Below are 13,713 nucleotides of genomic sequence, written 5' to 3'. Positions count from 1 at the left end.
GTTTTTTGTTTTGTTTTGGTTTTTTTTTTTTTTTTTTTTTTTTTTTCTTTTCTATTTTTTGCCTTCAAAATATATAAATATCATTAGAGGAAAGGTTTTGGAAGGATTTCAGAGGATGTTTGGAGGCAGATTTTTCAGAGCAGATTTTTCAAGTTTCATTTTGATTATGGTATTACTTTAAATGCTTGGACATTGCATTACTTCCAGTAGGAAGAGTTTCATCAGATTATAGCTTCAGAAAAGTGCAGTGAAACATCATTATTATCATGACAAATCACCAAAAAATCCCTCAGTGTATCCACTGAATTAAATATCATTTGGCTTTAGAACCATTGGTGGTTTAACAACCGATGGACAACTCAGCCTTACCACACTGCTCTCCCATTCCTCCTCCTTGGAAGAATGGGGAGAAAATGTGATGAAAAAAGGAGAACTCAGAATCAAGATAAGGACAGTTGAATTTAGGGAAAAGAAAACAACAATGACAACAAAGTTATCATAGAAGCAAAAGAAGAAAACAATTATTCTCTACTTCCCATCAGCAAACAATGTTTAGCTACTTCTTGAGAAACAGGACCTCAATTGCTGGGGAAGACCAATGCTTTCATAATGAGAGCTCCCCCTCTTCTCCTTCACATCCCTTTTTCCCTATCCCAGCTTTTATTTCAGAGCATGACTCCATATAACAAGGAATATCCCTCTGGTCAGCTTGGATCAGCTGCTGTTATTATGTGACCTCTTCAGCTCTTGCCCACCCCCAGGCTGACTCCCAACGCCTAATGGCTTGGATTGAAGAACCAGCCTTGGTGCCAGCACTGCTCAGCAGCAGCCATAATATTAGTACTGCTCTAGCTACATATGCAAAGCAGATCACTGTATGGTCTGCTGTGGGGAAAGTCAGTTCCATTGCACCAGAGCCAGTGCCAAACCCCACCTCGAAATGCAAAGTGGAGTTTGAAGAGATTTCATTCTACTGTTAAACATAATACATTAATTTTTCATTTAGAACCTGATCAGCTTGAAACTATTGAAACATCAGTTTATTATGTTACAGTTTTGATTCAACTTTTGCTATATGTTTATTACCAATACACCTCACAATGGTGTATTGGTAATAAACAATGCTCCTCTGTATGAAACAGGAATATATATGCATAATTACAGGATCAGAACAGTAAGTGCTACCTTAAATACAGAAATAAAGTCAAAATATAACAACAAATTTACAAATCTGTCTTTACTGTCAAGCAAACTGAATCCCAATTTCTGAACCATAGATCTTGTCCTATTTGATGTAAGGTCCATAGCATAAATGTTTGAGTGTTACTGTGTAATTAAAAGAATGAATGTACATCTCTGTACATCTGATCCTGGACTAGAGTGCTCTTTGTGGGATTATATTTATTGGATGTTGAAATCATTGAAAAAATTATCTTATTATAATTGTTAAATTCTGAATTTAATCCTTTTATTGATATTGTGGTAGAACGTGCAATTCCTTTTTACTAAGCACCGTATGTGTAGAGGCCATAACAACAGTAAAAAGAAGCAGAATTTCTGCTTTTGTCATGCAGAATTTTTTCTGTCGAGTTATTTGACTATAAATCTAAAGACTGTTGTGTGAACAATACACAATAAATAAATAAATAATGTAATACTGGTAATCTATTAAAGTGTTTGCTCTTCAAGGATGCCTTCCTGAGAGCACAAGAACTCTCTGTCCATCTGAATAAGAAAGCAGGCAGAGGAGGTGGAAAGCTGGCGTGGCTTGGTAAGGACCTGCTGGGCATGCTGAGGGCAAAGAAAGGTGCGTACAAGCTCTGGAAACAAGGGTGTGTCACCTGGGAAGAATGCAGGGATGCCGTCCAGACTTGCAGATGTTGAATCAGGAAAGCCAAGGTACAGGCAGAACTGAACTTGGCGAGGGACATGAAAAACAACCGGAAGATTTTCTACAGGTACATTAGCCGGAAGAGACAGGCCAAACTGAGTGTACCTCCTTTGGTAAATGCAAAAGAAGAACCGACTTCAATGGATGAAGAGAAGGCTGAGGTACTGAATGAGTTCTTTGCCTTGGTCTTCACTGGCGGCCAGGATTCCAGTATTTCTCACGTCCCTGAGCCATGCATCCCTAAACCTCTAGGTGGGGACCGGGGTGGTAAATTTCCCCCCGCTGTGAGGACAGAGCAGGTCCAGACCACCTCATGAGCCTGAATGTGTACAAGTCTATGGGGCTGTATGGCACGCATTCCAGTGTTCTGAAGGAGCTGGCTGAGGTGGTTGCTGAGCCGCTCTCCATCATATTTGAAAAGTCATGGCTGTCAGGTGAGGTCCCGGATGACTGGAGGAAGGGTCACGTCACTCCCGTTTACAAGAAAGGGAGCAAGGAGGACCCCGGGAACTACAGGCCAGTGAGTCTCACCTCTGTGCCTGGGAAGATCATGGAACAGATCCTCCTGGATGATATGCTTAAACACATGAGGATAGGGCGTGTGATCTGAGACAGCCAGCATGGCTTCACCAGAGGAAGGTCATGCTTGACCAATCTGGTGACCTTTATGATGGAGTGACAGCATTGGTGGGCAAGGGAAAGGCAACTGATGTCATTTACCTGGACTTGAGCAAGGCCTTTGACATGATCCCCCACCACATCTTTATCTCCAAATTGGAGGGATGTGGATTTGGTGGGTGGACCACTTGATGGATAAGAAACTGGTTGAAAGGGTGAAGACAGAGGGTGGCCATCAATGGCTCTATGTCCAGGTGGAAGCCGGTAACAAGTGGCGTCCCCCAGGGGTCTGTCTTGGGACCGGTGCTCTTTAACATCTTTATCAATCAACATCGATGACGGAATCGAGTGCACCTTTAGCAAGTTTGCTGATGACACCAAGCTGAGTGGTGTGGTTGACACGGTAGAAGGAGGGGATGCCATTCAGAGGGACCTCGACAAGCTGGAAAGGTGGGCCCGGGTGAACCTGATGAGGTTCAACATGGCAAAGTGCAGAGTTTTGTACTTGGGCCAGAGGAATCCCAGGCATTCATACAGACTGGAAGGAGTGGTCCTTGAGGGCCCTGCGGAGAAGGACCTGGGGGTCTTGATAGATGAGAAGCTTAACATGAGCCAGCATGTTAAGCCAACATGTGTGCCCATGTGTCTCGGAAGGCAAATGGTATCCTGGGCTCCATCAAAAGAGGGGTGGCCAGCAGGGACAGGGAGGTGATTGTCCCCCTCTACTCTGCTCTTGTGAGTCCCATCTGGAGTACTGTGTCCAAGCGTGGAGCCCCCTGTACAAAAAAGACAGGGAGCTGTTGGAGAGGGTCCAGAGTTGGGCCACGAAGATGATCAGGGGACTGGAGCACCTCCTCTACGAAGACCAGAAGGATTGTAGATGCCCCATCTCTGGAGGTGTTCAAGGCCAGATTGGATGGGGCCCTGCGCAGCCTGGTCTAGTATTAAATGGGGAGGTTGGTGGCCCTGCATGTGACAGGGGGATTGGAGATTCATGATCCTTGAGGTCTTTTCCAACCCTGGCCATTCTGTATGATTCTGTGATAAAACTGTAAGTAATTAACATAACTGGCATGATGTGTTCATGTAATTAGAGGTTTGAATGTCCCTTTGTTTTTGGGGGACCTATGAAAAGGAATTGTGTTTAAAAACTAAAAAGTAAAAATTCTCTTCCAGGTCTGATTTCTTTGTCAGTAGTGTAGGTATTATTTGTTGCCATAGCTAATCCTTCTGTCTACTTACAAAGCTTTTTCCATTTCTATAATTTATTACTGGTAATTTAATGTCATTAAAAGTAGTCATTATAACAAATACAAAGACATTTTCACAACGTTTTTTTAAAGTGCTTTTTGTAAAATGGATGACTAAGATACAGGTATTTGCTCTGTTGTCCAATTGACCGTATTATCGTATTAACTCCACTGAAAGATCCATCTTTTGTGCCTTGAGCCTGAACAAAATACCACGAGTGTGTTCAGGTGAAGCGCTCTGATGAAATATAAAATAAAAAAGAGAAAGGTTTCTGAATTGTTAGTTATCACATTATAGAAATGTTTTCATGAATTCCCAATTTATAATACTGCAGCACACTTTTAAAAATGAATTTCCTTTAGTCATTAGGAAAAAAAACTTTTGTTGTGCTTTTTACAGTAATTTAATTAAGCATTTCCTGTAAGTTCATTTCAGTATCTGTCATGCTTGCTAAAGTTAGAATTCAGAATAGAATGGTAGATTAATTGCCTTTTGTCATAGATGAAATAAGAATCCTAAATTTGCAGAGTCATGAAATTTGTGTTCCTCAATTGCTTATTCAATGCTTTGGAAATTTGAATCAAGAAAGACTGAAAAAGAGGGCCAAAGGTTGTTAAATGTAGCGAGTAACACAGATTTTGAACTTTACTTAATGAACCGAGTGTTTATTACTATGAAATAAATGCACCATTTAAAGAATTATGGTGAAAATGTAAAACATTAAAACTCTAATTAATTTTGATCAGAAGCATGCAGTGCACTCATCTTTCCTAAAACATTTTCATTAAGGTCAAGATTTTCTTTGTTATTGAGATAAATGTATTTCTTTTGCACAACATTTCTCTGCAAACCATGTACATCATGGATGTTTAGTGTGGTATATTTGACTCTAGGCTGTAGTTTGAAGAAGCATTTTTGTGGAAGTCATGTGTGCCTAGTTTTCTGTTATATGCTTTATATCACTTTGGAAACAAATAATGTTCAGAACCCTTTATCAAAGGCTGTGTGCACCCAAACTTATTTGTGAAAAAATAGTCAAAGCATGGGAAAAAATCTTCAAATATCTGTCAGTAATTCACATGTAGAGCATAACAATTGAACAGCAAAAACAAAAACAAAAACAAAAAAACAAAACCACAAAGCCAAACCAAACCAAACAAAAAAACCAGCCACATTTATTTCTTTGCTTATTATTGCACTACACTTAGAAATAAAAATGTATAAAAGAACTGCTCATTTCTCATTGCTGAGTTCTCATGTTGTTCTAAGAAAATGCTATTTTATTTCTCAGCATCAAAAAGTTTTGCTTCCTATAATTTGGTAAATATACACTGTATGGTAAATATTGAAAATAATCCTGATTTGATTATAACAGGCATGGAATTTTCTGTAGTCATATTGCGAGTGTATATATACAGTGGAACTTTTAAATTCATAATTCATGAAAATAACGATTACATTATGAAAATGTTATTGTGATTACCGTATGTATGTTTATTTATGCACAGATGTAAGTGGTATAATTGAGCAGCAAATCTGCCTTAGAAAGGATCTTAATCACAATGAGGTCAGACAGGAATAAGAGACGAGCATGCATCCTGAGACAGGAGCGGAGATTAAGGAAACCTGTCCTTTCAGGTACAGACACAGTACAGTCAATCTCCTTGAAGTAGCTTTCCAGCTATTTCATTGTTGATATTTCAGGCTTGTAATATTTAGCTTTTGTAGATACACTGTAAAGCACATAAACGGAAATCTTTAAAGACTCAATTTGTTTAAAAAGGAGACATTTTCCTGTACTTTCTTCAAGGAGAGCCAGCTGAACTTGTCAAACAATGGTTTGGTTTCAAGCACCACCTGCCCTCAAGAGCATCCCAACTGGAGTGGCAGGCGGCCAAAAGGGCCACTCAGTGGAATGGTTGCCTCCTAAAAGGGAGGGAAACAGATGGAGGACTGGAAATTTGGCATAAAATTCCACTTCTGTGCTAAATGTTAAATGCAATTCTGCTGTAAGGACTCTTGCGGTGGTACATTTTTCTGTATAATCAGAATTAGAAACAAGGAAATAGAAAATACAAAACAGTGACAACCATTTCCAAAAGCCTTCAAGTTCTTGTACCAGTACAAGTTAAAGGGAAGAGGCTGTGATAAGCATGCAGCTGCTTGCATCTTCTGAAGGGAAGCTGAGTGTTGGAGTGTCAGAGTGGTTCTCTTGGTCTTGCATTGCCACCTAGAGTGCAGAGCCCTGCACTACTTCGTGAAAGGACCACCCCGCCCCAACTCCCCTCCCCGCTCCCTCCCTCCCCCTCCCCGCGCAGTTCCAGTCGCTGTATTTACAACAAAACGGGATGGGGAATTGCTTCCAGTTTATTGATGTCATGTTTACTTACATTATAATGCTTAGCTCGTTGGTAGCCTCGGTTTTTTAATGTTAGCAGATCAGCAGAGATTTCGTTATAGGAACTTGGTGGGGTTTAGCAGTAACAATTAATGGAGATGGCACATTAAAAGGTACGACTGTCAACTTGCCAGTGTTCCCACAGGGTGCGTTTTCTTGATGGCTGCTTCAGAATACTTCACGAAGCAAATGTCAAACTTGTCGAGGCTGTCAGTATGAAAATGATCCATGCAGCAAGGGTCTCCTTTTCCTGGGAAACAAACAGCTGCCTTATCACTGCAGGGCTGCAGTGACAGAAAACTGTCATCCACCATGAGAAATTTATATTTGCTCTTAATATCCTTTTGTAAAGAACTGCTCCAGTTGTACTCCATATTTTTGCACCACTCTTCTTTGTAAGGCTTGTCAGCAATATGTTTGAAGCACAGTGCACGGGGCTTTGGAAGAAAAATAACTTCTGATTTAGTGTTGGTTGCTCGCTTTTTTCTGATTTAACACAGAGGCTGACTTAAGACTCAGTTTATAGTCCCGCAAACTCTTTTTTCCTCCAAGTTCAGCCTATTGCATTGGAAAGCAAGAGCTTAACTTACACAAAGAACAGCTGTCCTAGTTTCTAAAGTCCCTTTTTCCTGACGTATTTTAGGAGTTAAGAATTTTTACCTATTTCCAGTTAGTGTTTTGCTTGCTAGAATCTGTGAGGTAGGTGATGAAATACCTCCTGTCCGGGCTGAGGGTTTAAAAATGCTAGTATGCAAACATCCTCTCAATGAGATACAACCAGCAGTATCTATGAACTGTCACATTTTGATTGTACATAGTGATTTTTCTTGTATTTATGAATTAGCCAATATTTAGAGTGATAGTTAGCAAGTATTTAGGCTGATTGCTTTCCACCTACCTGAGTGGGCAAAACTGCTTCCCTGAGAAGAGTCTAGTTTTCTTTCTGCTGGCAGCAGGGACCTTCCTGGTGGTGTCTCAGGCACTGAGGCAATTTGGAACTTGCATGAGGTTTGTGATGCGACCAAACAAGGTTGTACAGACTGCAATTTTGAAGAATTGCCAATATAGAGAGTCTCACAGGTCTTCTGATCATGTTCCCACTGAAGAACATTCTTTGTTCTTCTGGAGATAATTATTTTCATTATGCTTGAGTACACAACAAACTCTTTTTCTAGTCATTATTTGCTGACAGATGTTTCAAGACTTCATTTTTAGAGTTTGAAGTACTTGATGTTTCTTGTTACCAACTGCACATCCTCACTGAAGCTTAATATATTGGACATGTTACAGCTTGTCTGGGTTAAGTTAATATGAAAAGTAGTAGTGTCTGAATTTGATTGTGAGTGTTTTTGAGATGGTATTTCTAATTTATGAGGTAGCATGGAGAACTCCTCAGTCATTTCTTGATGTAGTAGCATACTTTTTATACTGGTCATTTTCTAACTTATTCAGATGTTTGTTTACGTCATACTGCATTCATTAAATTTATAACACAGCTTAAACTTCGCACACGACAAAAACAGCAACTTCATTAAATATACCTTTCATAGTAGAACTTTAGAAATTGTAGGTGTGATGTAATGCACAGATCTGTGAAACTGTGCATTTCCCAGCACAATGAATTGTTGTGTGATCTGTTCTGTGTACAGAATAGTGTCAGATTTCCTGTAGAGTTAAGAACTGTCTCATTCACTGTTATCTTCCAGTAAGTAACTAATGAAATAAAAAGAAATTCTCAGATGTTTCAGATAAAGTTGGATGGAAGGGAGAAAAAGAAAAGAAAGGGATACTCAAGACCCTATTTCTAGGAGGGAGGAGTTGTTTGTTTTTATGTCAAGATTTGTCTACATGGGAATATTCAGGAATAATTACTATAAAAATAACTTTCCAAGTGGGATTTCTTGTTCTTTGGTTGGAGCATCATTTGTAGTTGACCTTAAACATGCTTACCAAGGGAATGAATTAATACAACAAAATTGTACTCTCTCAACTGTCAAATCAAAATTTTCAGAAATTGGAACATAAATGTCAGTTGCGCCCCTCTAGTTTTTGCCACCTAAACACATCTAAATTTCAAAATATTCCAATTAACTTTAGCAGAGATACTGAATGCTCAATACTCTGATAATTCAAAATGTTTATTTAGGTAGCAAACTGTGGGCTCTCTGTTTAAAATTCTTGGCTTTGTTCTGGTTCTGTGACCCACTAATGCTCAGTTACCAGGTGTAAGTAGCATGAGCCAACAGATGCTCACAGGGCATTTGAAATCATCTGTAGGACATCCAAAGGATCTTGTTTCCACCCTGGTAAAAACCATTTAGAAATCTTGATATGGAAGGTCTTCTCTCATGAGATGTCCAGCAGCAATGACTTGAAAGCTTCTAAACTGGTGTTTCATTTAGAATGCTGAGTTTAACTGTGCTTTTTAAAGCCATTAGTTCTTCTCCTTGTTACTGTTATTTTTGTAAACCTGAAAGAACAATTCCAGACTAGTAATCTTAACGCATTTCAACATGAAAATATTCTTTGGCTCTTGAATTCACTTTTTCAGTGAGAGTAGTGATAGTCTCAATAATACTATCTTGAGGGATTCACTTCTTTTTACTCCTCTTACAAATCTCCAGATCTGTGTTGGTGTATACTTTGTGTGAGTGTATTCAAAATCCACTTAATGTTTGAATTGACAGTTGGCTGTAGTCAGAAAAGATACAGAGAGGAGTTTGATTTGTGACATCTGCTAGCAAAATCTACTTTGATGGTTTAACATCTTAACAACAAAAGAACTGTTCTGTTTCAGGATTCTAAGGGCAGAAAGCACTAGTCAGTAGAGTCATAGGTTGAAGCAAAGTAAATAATAACGTAAAATAGAGGTGTGATATACTAACAGGAAAAATGTAAACTGAATTTTGTGGAACAGAAACTGGAGTTCAATATTTCATCTGCATATTTAGTAATACATAAACCAGTAATAGCAACTTTACACACTGCTATCACCAATTATTTTTAATTTACAACAAAAATAAAGGTTTTTCTTCATATTCCTTCAGAATTTAAAGCTTTATAATGGTAAGTGGTAATTAGTAAAACAAATATATTAAGTATGTTTAATCTTCAGTCAGCCACCATATCTTTATAATTTGGCTACATAGGTTAGTTAGCTGAAAACTCAAACATTTTTTAATGACACTAGTAACTTCAATTTAGCATTATATATGCAATAATTGGGATTCCTCGACTTAACAAAAAGAATTAAAATTAACAAAAAGAATAAAAATTACTTAGAAATTTTGCATTGTCAGCAAACTGAAGGAACAGTGAGACTTCGCACCTTGAAGTATGGTCAGTGTATACACTCTATATTGCCCGTGCAAATTCTTCCCAAGTTTACTACGGGCAGTGATGTTGCTTTTCTTGTATGTCATAGGAGATCATGTCTCAAAATCTTCTGATAATTTTTAGTAATGAGCGAGTTGGTGGTTTTCAGTCCACCACCATCACTTTTTTCTGCAGAAAGCAGAATGGGTGTGAGAATTATTAACTCATAATTTCCAATGTCCCCCAACAAGTCTCTTTTGTCCGCGTTGTTCATGTGGTAATTTACAGCTCAGGGAACTGATCTGGATGAAGATTCATATACCAAAGAAAATATTTTCTCCCTTTGTTAATGCATACTGTAAGAAAGAGGAGCCATCTTTCATTTTGCACAAATTACCCATCTTTGGAGATTCTAAGCTCTGATTTCCATTTCAAAATAATATGTGATGCTTTCTGTTCCTGGAAAATGGAGATGGGGTAAAAGTGCCTCTACAAAAAGCTAAGATATCCAATGCGAAGCATGCAGAAAGCTTTTGTAGCTTTCTTTTTTCAGAAAGTGTCAAAATAACAAAAAACAAGATAACAGACAGGGCCCTTGATGACTTGCATGTAGAAGTCTGCCCACATAAATCCAATTTATACTCATCTACTTGTTTGAATACATTTTACCTGGTTGAAGCAGCAGAAAATGAACAAAAGAAAGAACACTGATACTGCAAAATAACCCAAAGCAGATGCTTCTTTCTTTAGTATTCAAGCAGAGCAAATCCTAGACTTCCTTTAACCAGTCAGCCATCATTTCTGCTTATAAAACACTGCACACCGCAGCTGCTACTGTAAACTAGGAAATCTGCCAGATAGCAAGCATGACCTTATGAGCAGAAAATTAAAACATTTCAAGTCTACGCAAAGCTAGTTTCTATTATAAAATCTTTTTCAATGGATAAAACCCAATAAGTAGGCCCAGGAAGTCAATATTCAGCCTCATATCCCTTTGCCCTCCTGTAGTGAAGAAAAGGCACAGGTCCTTTTCTCTGTAGCCTGAAATTTCTGCATGCTTCCTTTATGACTGGAACCCCTAAACACTGGGAAAGAATTACCATGTGGGGTTTACATTGCCTGTACGAAGGAGGAGGACACGGATACTGGAATAACAGCAGGTTATATGCTAGAGAGGTGAATTGGTTGGCACTGAGGTCAGCAGAAATACAACTTCTATAGGTAATGACCTTCGGAAACATACAGACTTGCTGTTCCTTTATTAACAAGCCTGACTTGAAGGAACCTTGCTGTTTTTCTGTTCTTTTTCTGCTTTTTTATTCAACATTTGCTGTATTCTGTATTTGGTGTAAGCAGGCATCTGAGCTTAGCTACACATTGCTGCTTAGTTGTTTCCATGGGTGTACTATATACATCATGCTCTCTTGAATATATGCTACACTGGTAATTTCAACAAATCAATAACCTTAGGTTTCACACATGTGCACAGACATGTTTTCACACCCAAAATAGAAAAACAGAGGTCACTATATGTTTTAAAGATAATGGAAAAGATGGTAATCCAGGAAGTCAAGAAAAAAGCACTTAGCCTTTAGTAGTCAGTCATAAAAATATTTCTCAGTGCCTATTCTATCCTGGAAGGGAAGAAGATTTGGAACTAAAATGAGTTGGAGTATATCCTTCTTTAACAGAACAATGAGCTATTCAATTTTACTCTAATATTGTGTAACATATTATTAGACAATGTTTTTTAATAAGATTTTCTGGTCCTATTCTATTTTGTGATGTTCATGTGATCTTCCTATATGTTTTGTATCTCTGAATCTTCATTATAATTATTATTATAAAACGCTTTGATGCAGAGAAAGGAAGACTAGGGTGCAAGCAGATTTGCATAGAAAAATTAAGTTGCTGATTTAAAGCAGGAAACTACACCCTTGGTTTCTGGGTCCCATTCAACATCCCTAACATTTCTCTTTCTCAAATATTGACTATTGAAGAGTGGTGTTGTAGCAATCAGAATACTTTTTCACTCCCAAACATCTATTTCTTTTCTTTCCTTTAAGTTTCCAAAGTGAGGAAAATCCTCTGTACTGTATTGTGAATTAAAATACATGCAAGAAAACTGGACATACTTTGAATGTGTGGCTGTGGCTGTTCTTGATGTGATGATGGGTTGCAAGTTGCCTTATGAAACAATTTTCTCAGACTTCTGTAATTTATATTTTGGAAGTCACAGTTTTGTACTGGACACAAAACAATATGAGTTCCTATGGAAATGGGCTTTATGATGTCACACTTCATTTTTTCAGTGTGATCCAGCTAAACCCATCATGAATTATGAGCCCAACTCTTGGAGTTGAAGCTGTAGAATATTGTAAGCATGCTGCTGCCTGACATGCTCATGTTTCCTATTTTAGACCTGACTGATCTTCAGATAACATATGGTGGTACAAGTAATTGGAAAATTGGCAGACCTGTCAAGAAAATATGCTAGATGGGACAAAAATACGATGCTGCAGCACATAAAGTGTCGCTGAAGTGAAATTTACTGTCTTTTATCAAAGGGTGAACTAAACGTATCTGGTCTCAAAAAAATGAAACATTTTTCAATGGCAGATGCTTTTCAAAAGTAATTTTTAGAACAATGATGAAAGTTCTTGCATTTGAAAATAATTTAGTGGAAACCTCTGGTCAGGAACAAAGGAAAGGTGTGAAGTACTGTCTGCTGCAGACTGTCTGTGTAGGGTTTAGTAATTTTTTTTTATGTAACCAATCTGCAGATTGGTCATGGCTATTACTGAGACTTTTACTTCTTAAATTATTTTTCTACTATGAATGTAGATGATTAGCCTGATTTAAATTTTGAGTGTTTTTATTTTTATTTCAGCTATTGAGCAGAAACACATGCTTGAATACATGATATTATTTGCTTATTTTTATATTTGTTGGTGAAGAGAAGGATGGCAAAAGTATGTGCAGAACTCTATACATATGTATAAGTATAAAAAGTGTACTTCAGCAAATTGATTAATGTTTGGGTTTTCATTTTCTTTTACAGGAAGATGAAAATGAAGCTGAGGCTGAAAATCCATCTCAGGAACTGAATTTGGAACAGAAAAAATCAAAAAAATAGGGGATTGCTGTTCTTGTTTTAAATATTTGCAAGTTGTGTAACAGTGATTATAGTTTCTCATTGTAAAATTAACAACAAAATTCTCAATAAAGTCACTGAAATTTAAATTCATTCTACACTGGGAAATTAATTATGAAGCTCCTGGTGATATTTGTGATTATATTCAAAGCTGAATTATCAAAACTGAGCACCAGACCAGTGAATTCTAAAAGCTTTTTGAACATGGTGTAGAAAGCTGATGGATTATTCATCACTAAAAACACTTCGTAAGCAAACAGTACATTATTATTATTATTATTATTATTTTTAATTCTACCAAGCAATGTTATCCTTAAAGGATAGTTATAAGTCAGACACATTTTGGTATTTCTGAGCAAGAGCTTTGATACTGAAAAGTGAGATGTATGTTATGTTCTTAAATTCTGAAATTTCTTCTGAACAGTGGTTAAAATAAGTGTTGTTGGGGATTGGGTGAAAGCAAAGATTTTGTGGTTTATAGTGTGTTTTCACATATAATTAGTTTTACATGTTTATGCCTTCCATGATTTCAAAGTTTTTCATATTGTATCATCATTTTCCTCCATGTAAAACCTTTCCATCTTCACATGATCTTTGTCTTTTAATGAATGCCAGTTTTTTGTCTTGATTGGGCCATCCCACACAGTTCTGATTCCTTTGTAACAATATTTGCATTTAAATAGCATAAAATAACTTCTTCCTGCATCATCAGATCTTAAGCGAATACTGAAAATCTAAAATAATAAAAAAGAATTCTTCCTAAAAAAATCTTTTTTATTTACTTCTGCTTTTAACTCTGTATAGGTTACTTAAGTGGGAACGTTAGCACAAGAAACTCAGATGTAGGTTTATAGCTTGATACTTTCACTTGTTGCAATGAAGAGAACAAGAATATTATTCCGTTTCAGAATTGAAGCTGCATTTGCTCAAGTCCCTTGAGGGAATTTTATCTTGCTCTAGGAGAATTGCATCTTCTTCTACTGCAGATGTTTATGTCTTTTTCCCAGTCTTCCATATTATTACTGTTGTTTCTGTATATTTACTGGTAAATCAGATTGGAAATAGTATCAATTTCAATTTTCTTGC

The 13,713-nt window shown here is 37.4% G+C and overlaps 1 protein-coding gene across 1 annotated transcript in view; it reads left to right on the top strand.

Moving 5' to 3' along the window:
* The window catches only part of PHF14 (PHD finger protein 14), a gene marked incomplete at both ends in the record, with an annotated part of 152,953 nt that extends 140,344 nt beyond the window's left edge, over positions 1-12,609 (top strand). Inside the window, 1 exon segment of the mRNA XM_079538129.1 lies at positions 12,535-12,609. Coding sequence (XP_079394255.1) covers positions 12,535-12,609 — 75 coding nt within the window.
* Between the last annotated feature and the right edge of the window lie 1,104 nt (positions 12,610-13,713).

The sequence above is a fragment of the Tetrao urogallus genome (genome assembly GCF_951394365.1).
Source record: "Tetrao urogallus genome assembly, chromosome: 7".
NCBI lineage: Eukaryota > Metazoa > Chordata > Aves > Galliformes > Phasianidae > Tetrao > Tetrao urogallus.
This window is presented reverse-complemented; position numbering and strand designations above follow the sequence as displayed.